We start from the raw sequence: 18,961 nt of genomic DNA, 5'->3' as shown, positions 1-18,961 counted from the left end.
GATATAATTGGGGGGGCTGCTTAATTGGGGGTGCTGCTTAATTTGGGGGGGCACAGCGCTTAATTACATGGGGAGGCACTTAATTTAGGGGGATATAATTGGGGGTCTGCTTAATTAGGGGGGCACAGCGCTTAATTACATGGGGAGGGACTTAATTTAGGGGGATATAATTAGAAGGGGGCTGCTTAATTCGGGGGCTGCTTAATTGGGGGGGCACAGTGCTTAATTACATGGGGGGCACTTAATTTAGGGGGATATAATTAGAGGGGGGCTGCTTAATTGGGGGGTGCTGCTTAATTTGGGGGGGCACAGCGCTTAATTACATGGGAGGGCACTTAGTTTAGGGGGATTTAATTGGGGGGGCTGCTTAATTTGGGGGGCACAGAGCATGGGGGGGGACTTAATTTAAGGGTGTATAATTAGAGGGGAAGCTAGTTAATTTAGGGGGTCACATTTAATTATGGGGGGATACACTTAATTATGGGAGTCATAATTATGGGGGGGGACACAATTAATTATGGGGGGGACCCAATTAATTATGGGGGGACCCAATTATGGGGGGGAACACAATTACGGGGGAGGGACACAGTTAATTAGGGGGGGGACACAATTATGGGAGGCACAACTATGGGGGGCACCCACTTAATTGGGGGGGGGGCACACTTAGTTAGGGTGGAAGGGGGATAATTAGGGGAGTGTAATTAGAGGGGGGGGGCCGCACCAACCTTGGGGGGGGGCGGCGGGGGCCTGGGAGGTGCCGTCGGGGGGGGGACGCGGCGCCCCCCCGAGCTCTCCTCGTCGTCCCCGATGCTGATGAAGATCGGGGGGGGGCTCCAGCTCGGCTCCCCCCAGCTCGGGGGGGGGCGGCGGCGCCGGGTTGGGGGGGCCGCCCCCCCGGGACCCCCGACCCCCGCGGCCTTCGCCTTCGCCTCCTCCTCGCGCTTCGGGGGCTTCTCCTGGGGGGAGGGGAGGGAAAAAGGGGGGAGAAGGGGGGGAAAGGGGGAGAAGGGGGGGAAAGGTGGGATAAGGGGGGGAAAAGGGGGGAGAAGGGGGGGAAAAGGGGGGATAAGGAGGGGAAAAGGGGGGGAAAAGGGGGGGATAAGGGAAGGAAAGAGGGGAAAAAGGGTGGAAAAGGGGGGGAAAGGGGGGGATAAGGGGGTAAAAGGGGGGAAAAGGGGGGGATAAAGGGGAAAAAGGGGGGAGAAGGGGGGGGATAAGGGAAGGAAAGAGGGGAAAAAGGGTGGAAAAGGCGGGGATAAAGGAGAAAAAGGGGGGAGAAAGGGGGGATAAAGGAGAAAAAGGGGGGAGAAAGGGGGGATAAGGGGAAAAAAGGGGGGGAAAAGGGGGGGAGAAAGGGGAAAAAGGGGGGAGAAGGGGGGATAAGGGGGGGATAAGGGAAGGAAAGAGGGGAAAAAGGGTGGAAAAGGGGGGGATAAAGGGGAAAAAGGGGGGAAAAGAGGGGGATAAGGGAAGGAAAGAGGGGAAAAAGGGTGGAAAAGGGGGAAAGGGGGGAAAAGGGGGGGAGAAAGGGTGGAAAAGGGGGGGATAAAGGGGAAAAAGGGGGGGAGAAGGGGGATAAGGGGGGGATAAGGGAAGAGGGGAAAAAGGGTGGAAAAGGGGGGGATAAAGGGGAAAAAGGGGGGGAAAAGAGGGGGATAAGGGAAGGAAAGAGGGGAAAAAGGGTGGAAAAGGGGGAAAAAGGGGGGAAAAGGGGGGGAGAAAGGGTGGAAAAGGGGGCAAAAGAAGGCAGAAGAGGGGAAAAGGGGGGAAAAGAGGGGGACAAAGGAAGGAAAGGGGGGAAGGAGGGGATAAAGGGGGTAGAAAAAAGGGAGGATAATGGGGGATGAAGGGGGAAAGAGGAGGGAAAAAGGGGGGAAAAAGGGAGAAAAGAGTGGGGAAAAAGGGGGAAAGGGGGGGAAAAGGAGGGGAAGGAGGCAGAAGAAAGGGGGGATAATGGAGGATGAAGGGGGAAAGAGAAGGGAAAAGGGGGGAAATGGGAGAAAAAGAGGAATAAAGGAGGTGATAAGGGGGAAAACGGGATAAAGAGGGGAATAAAGGGGGGAAAAGGGGATAAAGAGGGGAATAAAGGGGGGAAAATGGGGGAATAAAGTGGGGAAAGAGGGGAAAAAGGGGGGGAAATGGGGAGAAAGGAGGGAAAGGGGAAAAAGGGGTGAAAAAGGAGGGAAAAAGGAGAGGAAAGGGGGGGTTAAATGGGGGAAAAAGGGGGTGGGGGGAAAGGGAGGGGGATAAGGGGGAGGCGTAAGGGGAGGGTGGAAGGGGGGGATAACGAGGGGGAAAAAGGGCGGGAAAAAAGGGCGGGAAAAAAAGGGCGGGAAAAAAGGGCGGGAAAAAAGGGCGGGAAAGAAGGAGGGGGATTAAATGAAGGGGGGTTAAAGGGGATGGGGGGTCGGGGGGGGCCCAGCAGGTGACGGGGAGGGGGGGGTCCTCACCTCTGCGGGGGCCCCCTCGGGCTCGTGGCGCGCCGAGGCCTCCAGGATGGCCATGGTGGAGAGCGGGATGTGAGCTTGCTGGGGGAAGAAAAGGGGGGTCAGAGGGGTTCTGGGGGGGAGGGGGTGTCCCCCCCCCCCGAAATAATCGGGGGTGCGGGGTTACCTGGTGGGGGGTGAGGGCGCGGACGTGGGCGAGAAGGGGCTCGCGGAGCTCGGGGCACTTGTCGAAGACGGCGGCGAGCTGGGGCGGAGGCAGCTGCAGGATCACCTGGAAGGACTGGGGCTTGGTGCGCTGGCAGCACTTGATGAAGCCTTCCCACACCTTCGGGTACTTCCACACCTGAGCCGGGACAGACGGACGGACGGACAGAGGGTGTCAGGACGGACAGACGGACGGCGAGGGGATAGGATAGATGGAGAGTGAGGGGACAGGACAGACAGACAGTGAGGGGACAGGGGGACAGGGACAGCGATGGGGACACAGGGATGAGGAGAAAGGGACGAGGAAACACGGACAGCGATGAGGACAGACAGACGGCAAGGGGACAGGATAGATGGGAGAGTGAGGGGACAGGACAGACAGACAGTGAGGGGACAGGGGGACAAGGACAGCGATGGGGACACAGGGATGAGGAGAAAGGGACGAGGACACACGGACAGCGATGAGGACAGACGGACAGCAAGGGGACGGGATAGACAGACAGCGAGGGGGACATAGAGATGAAGAGAAAGGGACAAGGACACACGGACAGTGATGGGGACAGAGATAGGGACAGACAGACAGCGATGGGGACAGGGACAGCGAGGGGGACACAGAGATGAGGAGAAAGGGATAAGGACACACGGACAGCGATAAGGACAGACGGACAGCAAGGGGACAGGATAGATGGAGAGCAAGGGGACAGGACAGACAGACAGTGAGGGGACAGGGGGACAGGGACAGGGAGGGGACAAGGACAGGGAGGGGACACAGAGATGAGGAGAAAGGGACGAGGACAGACGGACAGCGATGAGGACAGACAGACAGCAAGGGGACGGGATAGATGGAGAGCGAGGGGACAGGACAGGCGGACAGGGGGACAGGGACAGGGAGGGGACAAGGACAGGGAGGGGACACAGAGATGAGGAGAAAGGGATGAGGACAGACGGACAGCGATGGGGACAGAGATAGGGACAGACAGACAGCGATGGGGACAGGGACAGCGAGGGGGACACAGAGATGAGGAGAAAGGGACGAGGACACATGGACAGCGACGAGGACAGACGGACAGCAAGGGGACGGGATAGATGGAGAGCGAGGGGACAGGACAGACAGACAGTGAGGGGAGAGGGGAACAGGGACAGGGAGGGGACAAGGACAGGGAGGGGACACAGAGATGAGGAGAAAGGGATGAGGACACACGGACAGCGATGGGGACAGAGATAGGGACAGACAGACAGCGATGGGGACAGGGACAGCGAGGGGGACACAGAGATGAGGAGAAAGGGACGAGGACACACGGACAGCGATGAGGACAGACGGACAGCAAGGGGACAGGGTAGATGGAGAGTGAGGGGACAGGACAGACAGACAGTGAGGGGGACACAGAGATGAGGAGAAAGCGACAAGGACACACGGACAGCAAGGGGACACAGAGATGAGGAGAAAGGGACGAGGACACACGGACAGCGATGAGGACAGACGGACAGCAAGGGGACGGGATAGATGGAGAGTGAGGGGACAGGACAGACAGACAGTGAGGGGACAGGGGGACAGGGACAGGGAGGGGACAAGGACAGCGACGGGGACACAGGGATGAGGAGAAAGGGACAAGGACACACGGACAGCGATGAGGACAGACGGACAGCAAGGGGACAGGATAGATGGAGAGCAAGGGGACAGGACAGACAGACAGTGAGGGGGACACAGAGATGAGGAGAAAGGGACGAGGACACATGGACAGCGATGAGGACAGACGGACAGCAAGGGGACAGGGTAGATGGAGAGCGAGGGGACAGGACAGACAGACAGTGAGGGGGACATAGAGATGAGGAGAAAGGGACGTGGACACACGGACAGCGATGAGGACAGACGGACAGAGATGGGGACACAGAGATGAGGACAGAGGGACAAGGACACACGGACAGCGACGAAGACAGGGACAGGTGGAGAGCGATGGGGACAAAGGGACAGACAGACGGGGGGGACAGAGAGTGCGACGGGGACAGAGGATGAAGAGACGTCCAGATAGAGGGATGGAGATGGACAGGGATGGACGGACAAGGATGGAGAAGGACGGACAAGGATGGAGATGGATGGAGATGGATGGAGAAGGATCGAGATGGATGGAGAAGGATGGAGAAGGATGGACAAGGATGGAGATGGATGATGGATGGAGATAGAGATGGATGGAGAAGGATGGAGATGGATGGAGAAGGACGGAGATGGATGATGCATGGAGATGGATGGAGATGGACAGAGATGGACGGAGAAGGATGATGGATGGAGATGGACAGAGATGGACGGAGATGGATGGAGAAGGATCGAGATGGATGGAGATGGACAGAGATGGATGATGGATGGAGATGGATGGAGAAGGATGGAGAAGGATGGAGAAGGACGGAGATGGACGGAGAAGGATGGAGAAGGACGGAGAAAGATGGAGATGGATGGAGATGGATGGACAAGGATGGACAAGGATGGAGATGGATGATGGATGGAGATAGAGATGGATGGAGAAGGATGGATGATGCATGGAGATGGATTGAGATGGATGGAGAAGGATGATGGATGGAGATGGACAGAGATGGACGGAGATAGATGGAGAAGGATCGAGATGGATGGAGATGGACAGAGAAGGACAGAGATGGATGGAGATGGATGGAGAAGGATGGAGATGGTCGGAGAAGGACGGAGAAGGATGGAGAAGGATGGACAAGGATGGAGATGGACAGAGATGGATGGAGATGGACGGAGATGGACGGAGAAGGACGGAGAAGGACGGAGAAGGACGGAGAAAGATGGAGAAGGATGGAGATGGATGGAGAAGGGCAGAGAAGGATGGAGAAGGATGGACAAGGATGGAGATGGATGATGGATGGAGATAGACAGAGATGGATGGAGAAGGATGGAGATGGATGGAGAAGGACGGAGATGGATGATGCATGGAGATGGATGGAGATGGACAGAGATGGACGGAGATGGATGGAGAAGGATCGAGATGGATGGAGATGGACAGAGATGGATGATGGATGGAGATGGATGGAGATGGTTGGAGAAGGACGGAGAAGGATGGACAAGGATGGACAAGGATGGACAAGGATGGAGATGGACAGAGATGGATGGAGATGGACGGAGAAGGATGGAGAAGGATGGAGATGGACAGAGATGGATGATGGATGGAGATGGATGGAGATGGATGGAGAAGGATGATGGATGGAGATGGACAGAGATGGACGGAGATGGATGGAGAAGGATCGAGATGGATGGAGATGGACAGAGAAGGACAGAGATGGATGGAGATGGATGGAGAAGGATGGAGATGGTCGGAGAAGGATGGAGAAGGATGGACAAGGATGGAGATGGACAGAGATGGATGGAGATGGACGGAGAAGGATGGAGAAGGACGGAGAAGGATGGAGATGGACAGAGATGGATGATGGATGGAGATGGATGGAGATGGATGGAGAAGGATGATGGATGGAGATGGACGGAGGTGGATGGGGATGGTTGAAGGATGGATGGCGAAGGATGGCGAAGGATGGAAGGCCAGCCGGGCAGACCTGCTTCATGATGAGGCGGGAGAGGATGTTCATGACGAAGCCGCCGAGGCGCGGGTACATGGTGAGGGCCTGGATGACGGTTCTCATGAGCAGCATGGGCAGCGGGTTCTGCTCCATCAGCTGCTGCATCACCACGGCCAGGACCTCCGACGTGTAGACGTTGCGCTCGGCGAAGCAAAGGTTGGTGGCTGAGGGGACAACGGGGCCACCACGTCACCTCCTGCTCACCCCGGCACCTCCCGAACACGTCCTCGCCACGCCTGAAGAACCTCCAGGTCACCTAGAACCTCCGCACCTGGAGTGTCCTCATGTTCTCCACACCTGGAGAACCTCCAGGTCCCCCAGAACCTCCACACTTGGAGTGTCCCCATGTTCTCCACACCTGGAGAACCTCCAGGTCCCCCAGAACCTCCACACCTGGAGTGTCCCCATGTTCTCCACACCTGAAGAACCTCCAGCTCAACCCATCATCTCCATATCTGGAGTGTCCCCATGTCCCCATGTTCTCCACAGCTGAAGAACCTCCAGGTCACCTAGAACCTCCACACCTGGAGTGTCCCTGTGTCCTCTCCACACCTGGAGAACCTCCAGGTCACCCAGAACCTCCACACCTGGAGTGTCCCCGTGTCCTCTCCACACCTGGAGAACCTCCAGGTCCCCCAGAACCTCCACTCCTGGAGGGTCCCCATGTCCTCTCCACACCTGAGGAACCTCCAGGTCCCCCAGAACCTCCACTCCTGGAGTGTCCCCATGTTCTCCACACCTGAGGAACCTCCAGGTCCCCCAGAACCTCCACACCTGGAGTGTCCCCATGTTCTCCACACCTGGAGAACCTCCAGCCCAACCCATCATCTCCATATCTGGAGTGTCCCCATGTCCCCGTGTCCTCTCCACACCTGGAGAACCTCCAGGTCCCCCAGAACCTCCACTCCTGGAGTGTCCCCGTGTCCTCTCCCCACCTGGAGAACCTCCAGGTCCCCCAGAACCTCCACACCTGGAGTGTCCCCATGTTCTCCACACCTGAAGAACCTCCAGCTCAACCCATCATCTCCATATCTGGAGTGTCCCCATGTCCTCTCCACATCTGAAGAACTTCCAGGTCACCTAGAATCTCCATATCTGGAGTGTCCCCATGTCCTCTCCACACCTGGAGAACCTCCAGGTCCCCCAGAACCTCCACACCTGGAGTGTCCTCATGTTCTCCACACCTGGAGAACCTCCAGGTCCCCCAGAACCTCCACACCTGGAGTGTCCCTGTGTCCCCGTGTCCCCTCCCCATGTCCCCATGTCCCACCCTTGATGATGGACTTCATGTCGCACTTGGCCGAGTCGATGTTGTGGAGGGCGATGAGGAGCTCGCCCGGGTTCAGGGGGGACACGGCTGAGGAACCGTCACCTGCAGGGGGGGGACAGGCTCAGGTGGCCCCATCCCACCTCCTGGTAGCCCCAGAGCCCAGGAAGGACCCCGAGGTCACCTCGTCTCCTCCCAGGGAGGTCCCACAGCCCACGTCCCACCACCCCAAGATGGCCCCGTGTCCCCACAGCAGCACTGGGCTTGTCCCCAATGTGTCCCACCACCAGAAGGTCCCACGTCTCCCCCTGGATGGTCCAGAAGGTCCCTTGTCCCACCCAGGATGGTCCCAGAAGGTCCCACGGCCACCCAGAAGGACCCCAGAAGGTCACACGTGCCCCCCAGGATGGTCCAGAAGGTCCCTTGTCCCACCCAGGATGGTCCCAGAAGGTCCCACGGCCACCCAGAAGGACCCCAGAAGGTCCCACGTCCACCCAAGATGGTCCCAGAAGGTCTCTTGTCCCACCCAGGATGGTCCCAGAAGGTCTCTTGTCCCACCCAGAAGGACCCCAGAAGGTCACACGTGCCCCCCAGGATGGTCCAGAAGGTCCCACGTCCACCCAGGATGGTCCCAGAAGGTCCCTTGTCCCACCCAGGATGGTCCCAGAAGGCCCCACGGCCACCCAGTATGGTCCCAGAAGGTCTCTTGTCCCACCCAGGATGGTCCCAGAAGGCCCCACGGCCCCCCAGGATGGTCCCAGAAGGTCTCTTGTCCCACCCAGGATGGTCCCAGAAGGTCCCTTGTCCCACCCAGAAGGACCCCAGAAGGTCCCTTGTCCCACCCAGGATGGTCCCAGAAGGTCCCACGTCCACCCAGAAGGACCCCAGAAGGTCCCACGTCCACCCAGGATGGTCCAGAAGGTCCCACGGCCACCCAGGATGGTCCAGAAGGTCCCACGTCCACCCAGGATGGTCCCAGAAGGTCACACGTGCCCCCCAGGATGGTCCAGAAGGTCCCACGGCCACCCAGGATGGTCCCAGAAGGTCCCTTGTCCCCCCCAGGATGGTCCCAGAAGGTCCCACGGCCACCCCGAAGGACCCCAGAAGGTCCCGTGTCCCCTACTGTGCTGCGTCCCCAGCAGGCGGTTGAAGACCTCCTTGACCACGATGGGGTTGAGCTTGATGAGCTTGGGCAGGGCCTGGATCACCTCTTTCTGCACCCAAAACGGGGGACGGTGAGGAGGGGACATCGGGGACGGGGCCACCAGAGGGTCCGAAGGGACAGAGAGGACACAGAGGGGACACGGAGGGGACTCTTGGACCTTCTCCAGCCCGTTGAGGACCGGGATGAGGAACCGGACGTCCGGGAGCCGCTTGTGGTAGAGGTCGCGAACCCTCTTGACCAGCTCAGGAGAAGGTGGAACTGTAGGAGATGGGAGGGGACGTCACCGTGGGGCTTGAGGACACCTCAAAGTGTCCCCGCGGCGGCGCTGGGGTGGAACCCAAGGTGTCCCACCACCAGAAGGTCCCACATCACACCTAGAATGGACCTAGAAGGTTCCATGTCCCACCCAGGATGGACCCAGAAGGTCCCATGTCCATCTAGGATGATCCCAGAAGGTCCCATGACCCACTCAGAATGGCCTCAGAAGGCCCTATGTCCACCCAGGATGAACCCAGAAGGTCCCACGGCCACTCAGGATGGACCTAGAAGGTCCCATGGCCACCCAGGATGGTCCCAGAAGGTCCCATGTCCACCCAGGATGGACCCAGAAGGTCCCACGGCCACCTAGAATGGTCCCAGAAGGTCCCATGTCCTCCCAGAGTGGCCTCAGAAGGTCCCATGTCCTCCCAGGATGGTCCCAGAAGGTCCCACGTCCTCCCAGGATGGACCTAGAAGGTCCCACGGCCACCCAGAGGGTCCCATGGCCACCCAGGATGGACCCAGAAGGTCCCACAGCCACCCAGGATGGACCTAGAAGGTCCCACGTCCTCCCAGGATGGTCCCAGAAGGTCCCACGGCCACCCAGAAGGTCCCACGGCCACCCAGAGGGTCCCATGGCAACTCAGAATGGTCCCAGAAGGTCCCTTGTCCCACCCAGGATGGTCCCGGAAGGTCCCACGGCCACCCAGGATGGACCTAGAAGGTCCCATGTCCTCCCAGGATGGTCCCAGAAGGTCCCTTGTCCCCCCAGGATGGTCCCAGAAGGTCCCACGGCCACCCAGAAGGTCCCTTGTCCCCCCAGGATGGTCCCAGAAGGTCCCACGGCCACCCAGAAGGTCCCTTGTCCCCCCAGGATGGTCCCAGAAGGTCCCACGGCCACCCAGAAGGTCCCTTGTCCCCCCAGGATGGTCCCAGAAGGTCCCACGGCCACCCAGAAGGTCCCTTGTCCCCCCAGGATGGCCCCAGAAGGTCCCACGGCCACCCAGAGGGTCCCACGGCCACCCAGAATGGTCCCAGAAGGCCCCTTGTCCCACCCAGGATGGTCCCAGAGGGTCCCACGTCCCCCCAGGATGGACCCAGAAGGTCCCACAGCCACCCAGGATGGACCTAGAAGGTCCCACGTCCTCCCAGGATGGTCCCAGAAGGTCCCACGGCCACCCAGAGGGTCCTATGGCCACCCAGGATGGACCTAGAAGGTCCCATGTCTTCCCAGGATGGTCCCAGAAGGTCCCACGGCCACCCAGAGGGTCCTATGGCCACCCAGGATGGACCTAGAAGGTCCCATGTCTTCCCAGGATGGTCCCAGAAGGTCCCACGGCCACCCAGAGGGTCCCATGGCAACTCAGAATGGTCCCAGAAGGTCCCTTGTCCCACCCAGGATGGTCCCGGAAGGTCCCACGGCCACCCAGGATGGACCTAGAAGGTCCCATGTCCTCCCAGGATGGTCCCAGAAGGTCCCTTGTCCCCCCAGGATGGTCCCAGAAGGTCCCACAGCCACCCAGAAGGTCCCTTGTCCCCCCAGGATGGTCCCAGAAGGTCCCACGGCCACCCCGAAGGTCCCAGAAGGTCCCTGGTGCCCCCACCTTTGTCCGTCAGGCTGTGCAGGCACCGGGTCACCAGGGTCTCGGCTCCCTTGGGACAATTCTCCACCAGCAGGAGCAGCTCCGGCGAGTTCATCCCCATCCCTCGGATCTACAGCCAAGCCACCACCGGGGTCACCACCACCACGACGTCCCCGAGGCCACCACCACCACCACGATGTCCCCTCCCCGGGACCCACCGGCTGCTCGATGACGCGCAGGACGGTGCGTTTGATGTCGGCGATGGCCTCGGTGTAGACGGACGCCAACTCGTGGATGAGCTTGTGGTTGAGGGGCAGGAGAGCCAGGTAGAGGTAGAGACACTGCTTGATGGTCTCCTCGGTCCACGGAGCAGCCACCTCTGAGGAACCAAGAGAGGAGATGGAGGTGGAGGAGGTGGAGGAGGAGGTGGAGGAGGTGGAGGAGATGGAGATGGAGGAGGTGGAGGTGGAGGTGGAGGTGAAGGTGGAGGTGGAGGAGGTGGAGATGGAGGTGGAGATGGAGATGGAGGAGATGGAGGTGGAGGAGGAGAAGGTGGAGGAGGTGGAGGTAGAGATGGAGGTGGAGATGGAGATGGAGGAGATGGAGGTGGAGGAGGAGAAGGTGGAGGTAGAGATGGAGGTGGAGATGGAGATGGAGGAGATGGAGGTGGAGGAGGAGAAGGTGGAGGAAGTGGAGGTAGAGACGGAGGTAGAGATGGAGATGGAGGAGATGGAGGTGGAGGTGAAGGTGGAGAAGGTGGAGGTGGAGAAGGTGGAGAAGGTGGAGGTGGAGAAGGTGGAGAAGGTGGAGAAGGAGATGGAGGAGGTGGAGGAGGAGGAGGAGGAGGTGGAGATGGAAGAGGTGGAGAAGGTGGAGGAGGAGGAGGAGGAGGTGGAGATGGAGGAGGTGGATGACGTGGAGGAGGTGGAGGAGGTGGAGGAGGTGGAAGTGAAGGAGATGGAGGTGGAGATGGAGGAGATGGAGGAGGAAGTGGAGAAGGTGGAGGAGGTGGAGATGGAAGAGGTGGAGGACATGGAGGAGGTGGAGGTGGAGGAGATGGAGGAGGTGGAGATGGAGGTGGAGGAGGTGGACGACGTGGAGGAGGTGGAGAAGGTGGAGGAGGAGATGGAGGAGGTGGAGATGGAGGAGGTGGAGGTGGAGATGGAGGTGGAGATGTAGATGGAGGAGATGGAGGAGGTGGAGGTGGAGGAGGTGGAGGAGGAGATGGTGGAGGTGGAGGGGGTGGAGAAGGTGGAGGTGGAGAAGGTGGAGGTGGAGGAGGTGGAGGAGGTGGAGATGGAGGTGGAGATGTAGATGGAGGAGGTGGAGGTAGAGATGGAGGTGGAGGAGATGAAGGAGGTGGAGGTAGAGATGGAGGTGGAGAAGATGGAGGAGGTGGAGATGTAGATGGAGGAGATGGAGGTAGAGATGGAGGTGGAGGAGATGGAGGAGGTGGAGGTGGAGGAGGTGGAGATGGAGGTGGAGGAGATGGAGGAGGTGGAGATGGAGGTGGAGGAGCTGGAGGAGGAGCTGGACATGGAGCTGGAGGAGCTGGATCTCACCGGTGTCCTTGTCGGCTCCGAAGAGCACGGAGGGCGGGTTCGGGTGGACCAGGAGCTGCAGGTAGTTGAGGGCGAACTTCTCCACGTAGTCCCTCAGCTGGTCCTTCTCGTACATCCTCTTGATGAAGAGCAGGGCCTGCTGGCGGACCTGCGGGGCGGCCACTGTCACCTCCTGGAGGACACGGACGTCCCCGAGGCCCCGGTGGCCACCTCCGCCCCCTCACCTTGTCCTTCTCGTGGGAGCTGAGGTCCAGGAGGACGTGGAGATACTGGAACTGTCGCGAGGGCCTCTTGAAGATGAGGTCCCGCAGGGTGGACATGCCCAGGTAGGTCCGGCTCTGGGGACGGGGACAGAGGGACAATGAGGTTGTCCCCACGGTTCCTCCCCCACCCCGCGGTGGTCCCGGTGCTGAGGAGACCCACCTCGTCCTCGCAGTATTTGCGGAGAACCTCCAGGGCGCTCTCGGTGATCAGAGGGGCCTCCAGGACCAGCTTGGTGAAGATCCTGAGGGGAAGGAGATGTCCATGAGCTCCAGCCACGGTGGCTCCGTCCCCTCCATCTCCACCCCTGGTGGCTCCATCCCCTCCATCTCCACCACCTCCATCCCTGGTGGCTCCATCCCCTCCAGCTCCACCACCTCCATCCCTGGTGGCTCCATCCCCTCCAGCTCCACCACCTCCATCCCTGGTGGCTCCATCCCCTCCATCTCCACCAGCCCCAACCCCTCCATCCCCTCCATCTCCACCACCTCCATCCCTGGTGGCTCCATCCCCTCCATCTCCATCCCCTCCATCTCCACCAGCCCCAACCCCTCCATCCCCTCCATCTCCACCAGCTCCATCCCTGGTGGCTCCACCCCCTCCATCTCCACCCCTGGTGGCTCCATCCCCTCCATCTCCACCAGCTCCATCCCCTTCGGCTCCACCAGCTCCATCCCCTTCGGCTCCACCAGCTCCATCCCCTCCATCTCCACCAGCTCCATCCCCTGCAGCTCCACCCCCTCCACCTCCATCCCCTCCATCTCCACCAGCTCCATCCCTGGTGGCTCCATCTCCATCAGCTCCATCCCCTCCATCTCCACCAGCCCCAACCCCTCCATCCCCTCCATCTCCACCAGCTCCATCACTGGTGGCTCCATCCCCTCCATCTCCACCATCTCCATCCCTGGTGGCTCCACCCCCTCCATCTCCATCCCCTCCATCTCCACCAGCTCCATCCCCTCCATCTCCATCCCCTCCATCTCCACCAGCTCCATCCCTGGTGGCTCCATCTCCATCAGCTCCACCCCCTCCATCTCCACCAGCTCCATCCCTGGTGGCTCCATCCCCTCCATCTCCTCCAGCTCCAGCCCCTCCATCTCCACCAGCTCCATCCCTGGTGGCTCCATCCCCTCCATCTCCTCCAGCTCCACCCCCTCCATCCCCTCCATCTCCATCCCCTCCAGCTCCACCAGCTCCATCCCTGGTGGCTCCATCCCCTCCAGCTCCACCAGCTCCATCCCCTCCATCTCCACCAGCTCCATCCCCTGCAGCTCCATCCCCTCCATCTCCATCCCCTCCATCTCCACCAGCTCCATCCCTGGTGGCTCCATCCCCTCCATCTCCACCAGCTCCATCCCTGGTGGCTCCATCCCCTCCATCTCCACCAGCTCCATCCCTGGTGGCTCCATCCCCTCCATCTCCTCCAGCTCCATCCCCTCCATCTCCATCCCCACCAGCTCCATCCCCTCCAGCTCCATCCCTGGTGGCTCCATTCCCTCCTTCTCCACCAGCTCCATCCCTGGTGGCTCCATTCTCTCCATCTCCACCAGCTCCAACCCCTCCAGCTCCAATCCCTCCATCTCCACCAGCTCCATTCTCTCCATCTCCACCAGCTTCATCCCTGGTGGCTCCATCCCCTCCATCTCCATCCCCTCCTTCCCCACCAGCCCCACCAGCCCCAGCCCTGGTGTGTCCGTCCCCTCCGTCCCACCCGTCCTTCTGGTCGGGTTTCTCCTGGAGGCCGGCGAGGAGCCCGATGAGACACTCGTCGTAGCGCTCCAGGCTGCCCCCGGGCAGGTGGCTCAGGTAGACGTTGTACTCCTGGAAGAGCCACGCGAAGGCCAGGTCCAAGCGCGACCTCACGTCCTCCAGGATGAAGGCCAGGACCTCACTCTTGAGCGGCACCTCCAGCTGCGTCACCAGCGCCGCCAGGATCTTCACGCGAGCCTGGAGGGGGAGTTGAGGAGCCAAAGAGGGTCAAGGTGGCATCTAAGGGGGCTTCACCACAGTGCCTGGAGAAGGTGAGGAGCCAAAGAGGGTCAAGGTGGCATCTAAGGGGGCTTCACCACAGTGCCTGGAGAAGGTGAGGAGCCAAAGAGGGTCAAGGTGGCATCTAAGGGGGCTTCACCACAAGGCTTGGAGGAGGAGTTGAGGAGGCAAAGGTGAAGATGGCATCTAAGGGGGGTTCAGCACGATGCTTGGAGAAGGTGAGGAGCCAAAGAAGAAGGTGGCATCTCAGGGGGCTTCACCACGATGCTTGGAGAAAGTGAGGAGCCAAAGAGGGTGAAGGTGGCATCTCAGGGGGCTTCACCACAGGGCTTGGAGAAGGCAAGCCAAGGAAGGTGAAGGTGGCATCTAAGGGGGCTTCACCACAAGGCTTGGAGGAGGAGTTGAGGAGCCAAAAAAGGTGAAGGTGGCATCTAAGGGGGCTTCACCACAAGCCTTGGAGAAGTTACGAAGCCAAAGAAGGTGAAGGTGGCATCTAAGGGGGCTTCACCATGGTGCCTGGAGAAGTTGTGAAGCTAAAGAAGGTCAAGGTGGCATCTAAGGGGGCTTCACCACAAGGCTTGGAGGAGGAGTTGAGGAGCAAAAGGTCAAGGTGGCATCTAAGGGGGCTTCACAATGATGTTTGGAGAAGTTGTGAAGCCAAAGAGGGTCAAGGTGGCATCTCAGGGAGCTTCACCACAGTGCTTGGAGAAGGCAAGAAGCCAAGGAAGGTGAAGGTGGCATCTAAGGGGGCTTCACCACAAGGCTTGGAGGAGGAGTTGAGGAGCCAAAGGTCAAGGTGGCATCTAGGGGGGCTTCACCACAGTGCTTGGAGAAGGTGAGGAGCCAAAGAGGGTCAAGGTGGCATCTAAGGGGGCTTCACCACAAAGCTTGGAGGAGTTGAGGAGCCAAAGGTGAAGGTGGCATCTCAGGGGACTTCACCATGATGCTTGGAGAAGTTGAGGAGCCAAAGAAAGGGAGGAAGGTGGCATCTAAGGGGGCTTCACCACAGGGCTTGGAGAAGGCAAGAAGCCAAGGAAGGTGAAGGTGGCATCTAAGGGGGCTTCACCACAAGGCTTGGAGGAGTTGAGGAGGCAAAGGTGAAGGTGGTATCTAAGGGGGCTTCACCACAAGGCTGGGAGAAGAAGTTGAGGAGCCAAAGAGGGTCAAGGTGGCATCTAAGGGGGCTTCACCACAAGGCTTGGAGGAGGAGTTGAGGAGCCAAAGAAGGTCAAGGTGGCATCTAAGGGGGCTTCACCACAAGGCTTGGAGAAGGTGAGGAGCCAAAGAGGGTCAAGGTGGCATCTAAGGGGGCTTCACCACGACGCTTAAACAAGTTGTGAAGCTAAAGAAGGTGAAGGTGGCATCTAAGGGGGCTTCACCACAAGGCTTGGAGGAGGAGTTGAGGAGCCAAAGGTGAAGGTGGCATCTAAGGGGGGTTCACAATGATGTTTGGAGAAGTTGTGAAGCCAAAGAGGGTCAAGGTGGCATCTAAGGGTGCTTCACCACAGGGCTTGGAGGAGGAGTTGAGGAGGCAAAGGTCAAGATGGCATCTAAGAGGGGTTCAGCATGATGCTTGGAGAAGGAGTTGAGGAGCCACAGGTGAAGGTGGCATCTAAGGGGGGTTCAGCATGATGCTTGGAGGAGGAGTTGAGGAGCCAAAGGTGAAGATGGCATCTAAGAGGCCTTCACCACAGTGCTTGGAGAAGGTGAGGAGCCAAAGAGGGTGAAGGTGGCATCTAAGGGGGCTTCACCACAAGCCTTGGAGAAGTTACGAAGCCAAAGAAGGTGAAGGTGGCATCTAAGGGGGCTTCACCATGGTGCCTGGAGAAGTTGTGAAGCTAAAGAAGGTCAAGGTGGCATCTGAGGGGGCTTCACCACAAGGTCTTGGAGGAGGAGTTGAGGAGGCAAAGGTGAAGGTGGCATCTAAGGGGGGTTCACCACAGTGCTTGGAGAAGGTGAGGAGCCAAAGAGGGTCAAGGTGGCATCTAAGGGGGCTTCACCACAGCGCTTGGAGAAGGCAAGAAGCCAAGGAAGGTGAAGGTGGCATCTGAGGGGGCTTCACCATGATGCTTGGAGGGGGAGTTGAGGAGCCAAAGGTGAAGGTGGCATCTAAGGGGGCTTCAGCATGATGCTTGGAGGAGAAGGTGAGGAGCCAAAGAGCGTGAAGGTGGCATCTCCGGGGGGTTGGAGGCGCCGGGGGGTACCTGGGCGGCGCCGCTGCAGGCCACGGCGCGCTCGGCTCGCAGGATGCGGGTGACGGCGCTGAGCTTCAGCTTCTCCACCTGCACCTCCGACAGCGGCTTGAGGACGTCGCTGAGGCGGAAAACCTTCTTCCGGCCACCCGCTCCGGCCAGGCTGGGGGAGAAGGAGGAGACCTCAGCACCAACACGGCTCCAGGAGAGGAGACGGGGACGGGGAGGAGGGAGGAGGAGAGGGAGATGGAAGAGAGGAGGGAGATGGAGGAGGAGAGGGAGATGGAGGAGGAGAAGGAGATGGAGGAGAAGGAGATGGAGGAGAAGGAGATGGAGGAGAAAGAGATGGAGGAGGAGAAGAGGAGGGAGATGGAGATGGAGGAGAGGAGGGAGATGGAGGAGGAGAAGAGGAGGGAGATGGAGGTGGAGAAGGAGGAAGAGGAGAAGGAGATGGAGGAGGAGAGGGAGATGGAGGAGGAGAGGGAGATGGAGGAGGAGGAGAAGGAGATGGAGGAGGAGAGGGAGATGGAGGAAGAGAGGGAGATGGAGGAGGAGAGGGAGATGGAGGAGGAGAAGGAGATGGAGGAGGAGAGGGAGATGGAGGAGAGGAGGGAGATGGAGGAGAAGAAGATGGAGATGGAGAAGAGGAGGGAGGTGGAAGAGGAGAGGGAGATGGAAGAGGAGAAGGAGATGGAGGAGAGGAGGGAGATGGAGGAGAGGAGGGAGATGGAGGAGAAGAAGAGGGAGATGGAGGAGAAGATGGAGATGGAGGAGGAGAGGGAGATGGAGGAGGAGGAGAAGGAGATGGAGGAGGAGAGGGAGATGGAGGAGGAGAGGGAGATGGAGGAGGAGGAGATGGAGGAGGAGGAGAAGGAGATGGAGGAGGAGAAGGAGATGGAGGAGGAGAAGGAGATGGAGGAGGAGAAGGAGATGGAGGAGGAGAGGGAGATGGAGGAGAAGAGGGAGATGGAGGAGGAGAAGGAGATGGAGGAGGAGAGGGAGATGGAGGAGGAGAGGGAGATGGAGGAGGAGAGGGAGATGGAGGAAGGGCCCCAGGCGCGGGAGGTGGGGCGGGACGCGGGTCTCACCGGGGTTGGGTGGCCGGGATGATGGGCTCCGGGCGCCGTTTGGCCTGCGGCGTCTCCTCCTCCAGCAGGTTGGAGGCGGCTCCCGGCGCCCCCAGCACCGAGATGGCCTGGCCCTGCGCCAGCGCCGAGAGGCGCCGCTTGATGACCACGCTCTCGGGTTTGGCCGCCTTCTCCTCCTTGGGTTCCTCCTTGAGGTGCCGCGTCTGCTCCACCCCTGGCACGGACGGACACACGGACACGGCGGCTCCTCCTCCAGCTCCTCCCGGAGCCACCAAGGAGCTCGGGGGGCTTCGGGAACCGGGCGGAGAGGGAGCGAGGGAGGGAGGGGGGACACGGGGAGGAGGAGAGGGACGGGAGAAGAAGAGGGGGACCCAGAAGGAAGAGGGGGACCCGAGAAGAAAGAGAGGAACGTGACAAGAAGGAGAGGAACGTGAGGAGAAGGAGAGGAACATGAGAAGAAGAGAGGAACATGAGAAGAAGAGGGGGACCCAGAAGGAAGAGGGGGACCGAGGGGACATGGGGAGAAAGAGGGGGACCCAGAAGGAAGAGAGAAACTTGAGAAGAAGGAGAGGAACATGAGAAGAAAGAGAGGGACCCAGAAGGAAGAGAAGGACCAAGGGGCCACGAGAAGAAAAGGGGGACCCAGAAGAACGTGGACACTAGTGGAGGAAGATGAGGACGATGGGGACATGAGAAGAAGAGGGGGACCCAGAAGGAAGTGGAGGAGCAAGAGGACATGGGGAGGAAGAGGGGGACCCAGGGGAAAGAGAGGAACGTGAGAACAAGGAGAGGAACATGAGAAGAAAGAGAGGAACATGAGAAGAAGAGGGGGACCCAGAAGAAAGAGAAGGACCAAGGGGACCTGGGGAGGAAGAGGGGGACCCAGAAGGAAGAGGGAGAGGAACATGAGAAGAAAGAGAGGAACATGAGAAGAAGAGAGGGACCCAGAAGAAAGAGAAGGACCAAGGGGCCACGAGAAGAAAAGGGGGACCCAGAAGAACGTGGACACTAGTGGAGGAAGATGAGGACAATGGGGACATGAGAAGAAGAGGGGGACCCAGGAGAAAGTAGAGGAGCAAGAGGACATGGGGAGGAAGAGGGGGACCCAGGAGAAAGAGAGGAACGTGAGAAGAAGAGGGGGACCCAGAAGGAAGAGGGGGACCAAGGGGATCTGGGGAGGAAGAGGGGGACCCAGAAGGAAGAGAGGAACGTGAGAAGAAGGAGAGGAACGTGAGAAGAAGGAGACATGAGAAGAAGAGAGCGACCCAGAAGAAAGAGAAGGACCAAGGGGACCTGGGGAGGAAGAGGGGGAGCCAGAAGGAAGAGAGGAACGTGAGAAGAGGAGGGGGACCCAGAAGAA

General features: G+C 59.6%; 2 protein-coding genes across 3 annotated transcripts in view; both read right to left on the bottom strand.

Moving 5' to 3' along the window:
- The window catches only part of LOC138734733 (putative lipid scramblase CLPTM1), an 85,365-nt gene that overhangs the window by 18,725 nt on the left and 47,679 nt on the right, over positions 1-18,961 (bottom strand). The gene's annotated exons all lie outside the window — the stretch shown is intronic.
- SYMPK (symplekin scaffold protein) overlaps positions 687-18,961 on the bottom strand; it is a 42,137-nt gene continuing 23,862 nt past the window's right edge. For both annotated transcript variants that reach the window (XM_069882516.1, XM_069882517.1), the window contains exons 12-26: positions 17,602-17,815; positions 16,526-16,676; positions 14,044-14,279; positions 12,495-12,576; positions 12,296-12,409; positions 12,072-12,219; positions 10,728-10,888; positions 10,531-10,639; positions 8,826-8,926; positions 8,627-8,717; positions 7,507-7,608; positions 6,213-6,400; positions 2,614-2,790; positions 2,451-2,528; positions 687-956 (exon numbers count right to left, since the gene is read on the bottom strand). In XM_069882516.1, coding sequence (XP_069738617.1) covers positions 702-956; positions 2,451-2,528; positions 2,614-2,790; positions 6,213-6,400; positions 7,507-7,608; positions 8,627-8,717; positions 8,826-8,926; positions 10,531-10,639; positions 10,728-10,888; positions 12,072-12,219; positions 12,296-12,409; positions 12,495-12,576; positions 14,044-14,279; positions 16,526-16,676; positions 17,602-17,815 — 2,207 coding nt within the window. In that variant the 3' untranslated portion in view covers positions 687-701. The remainder of the gene's footprint in view (positions 957-2,450; positions 2,529-2,613; positions 2,791-6,212; positions 6,401-7,506; positions 7,609-8,626; positions 8,718-8,825; positions 8,927-10,530; positions 10,640-10,727; positions 10,889-12,071; positions 12,220-12,295; positions 12,410-12,494; positions 12,577-14,043; positions 14,280-16,525; positions 16,677-17,601; positions 17,816-18,961) is intronic.

This window comes from Phaenicophaeus curvirostris, unplaced genomic scaffold, assembly GCF_032191515.1.
Source record: "Phaenicophaeus curvirostris isolate KB17595 unplaced genomic scaffold, BPBGC_Pcur_1.0 scaffold_175, whole genome shotgun sequence".
Classification (NCBI taxonomy): domain Eukaryota; kingdom Metazoa; phylum Chordata; class Aves; order Cuculiformes; family Cuculidae; genus Phaenicophaeus; species Phaenicophaeus curvirostris.
The sequence above is the reverse complement of the archived record's forward strand: the minus strand, read 5'-3'. Positions and strand labels throughout refer to the sequence as shown.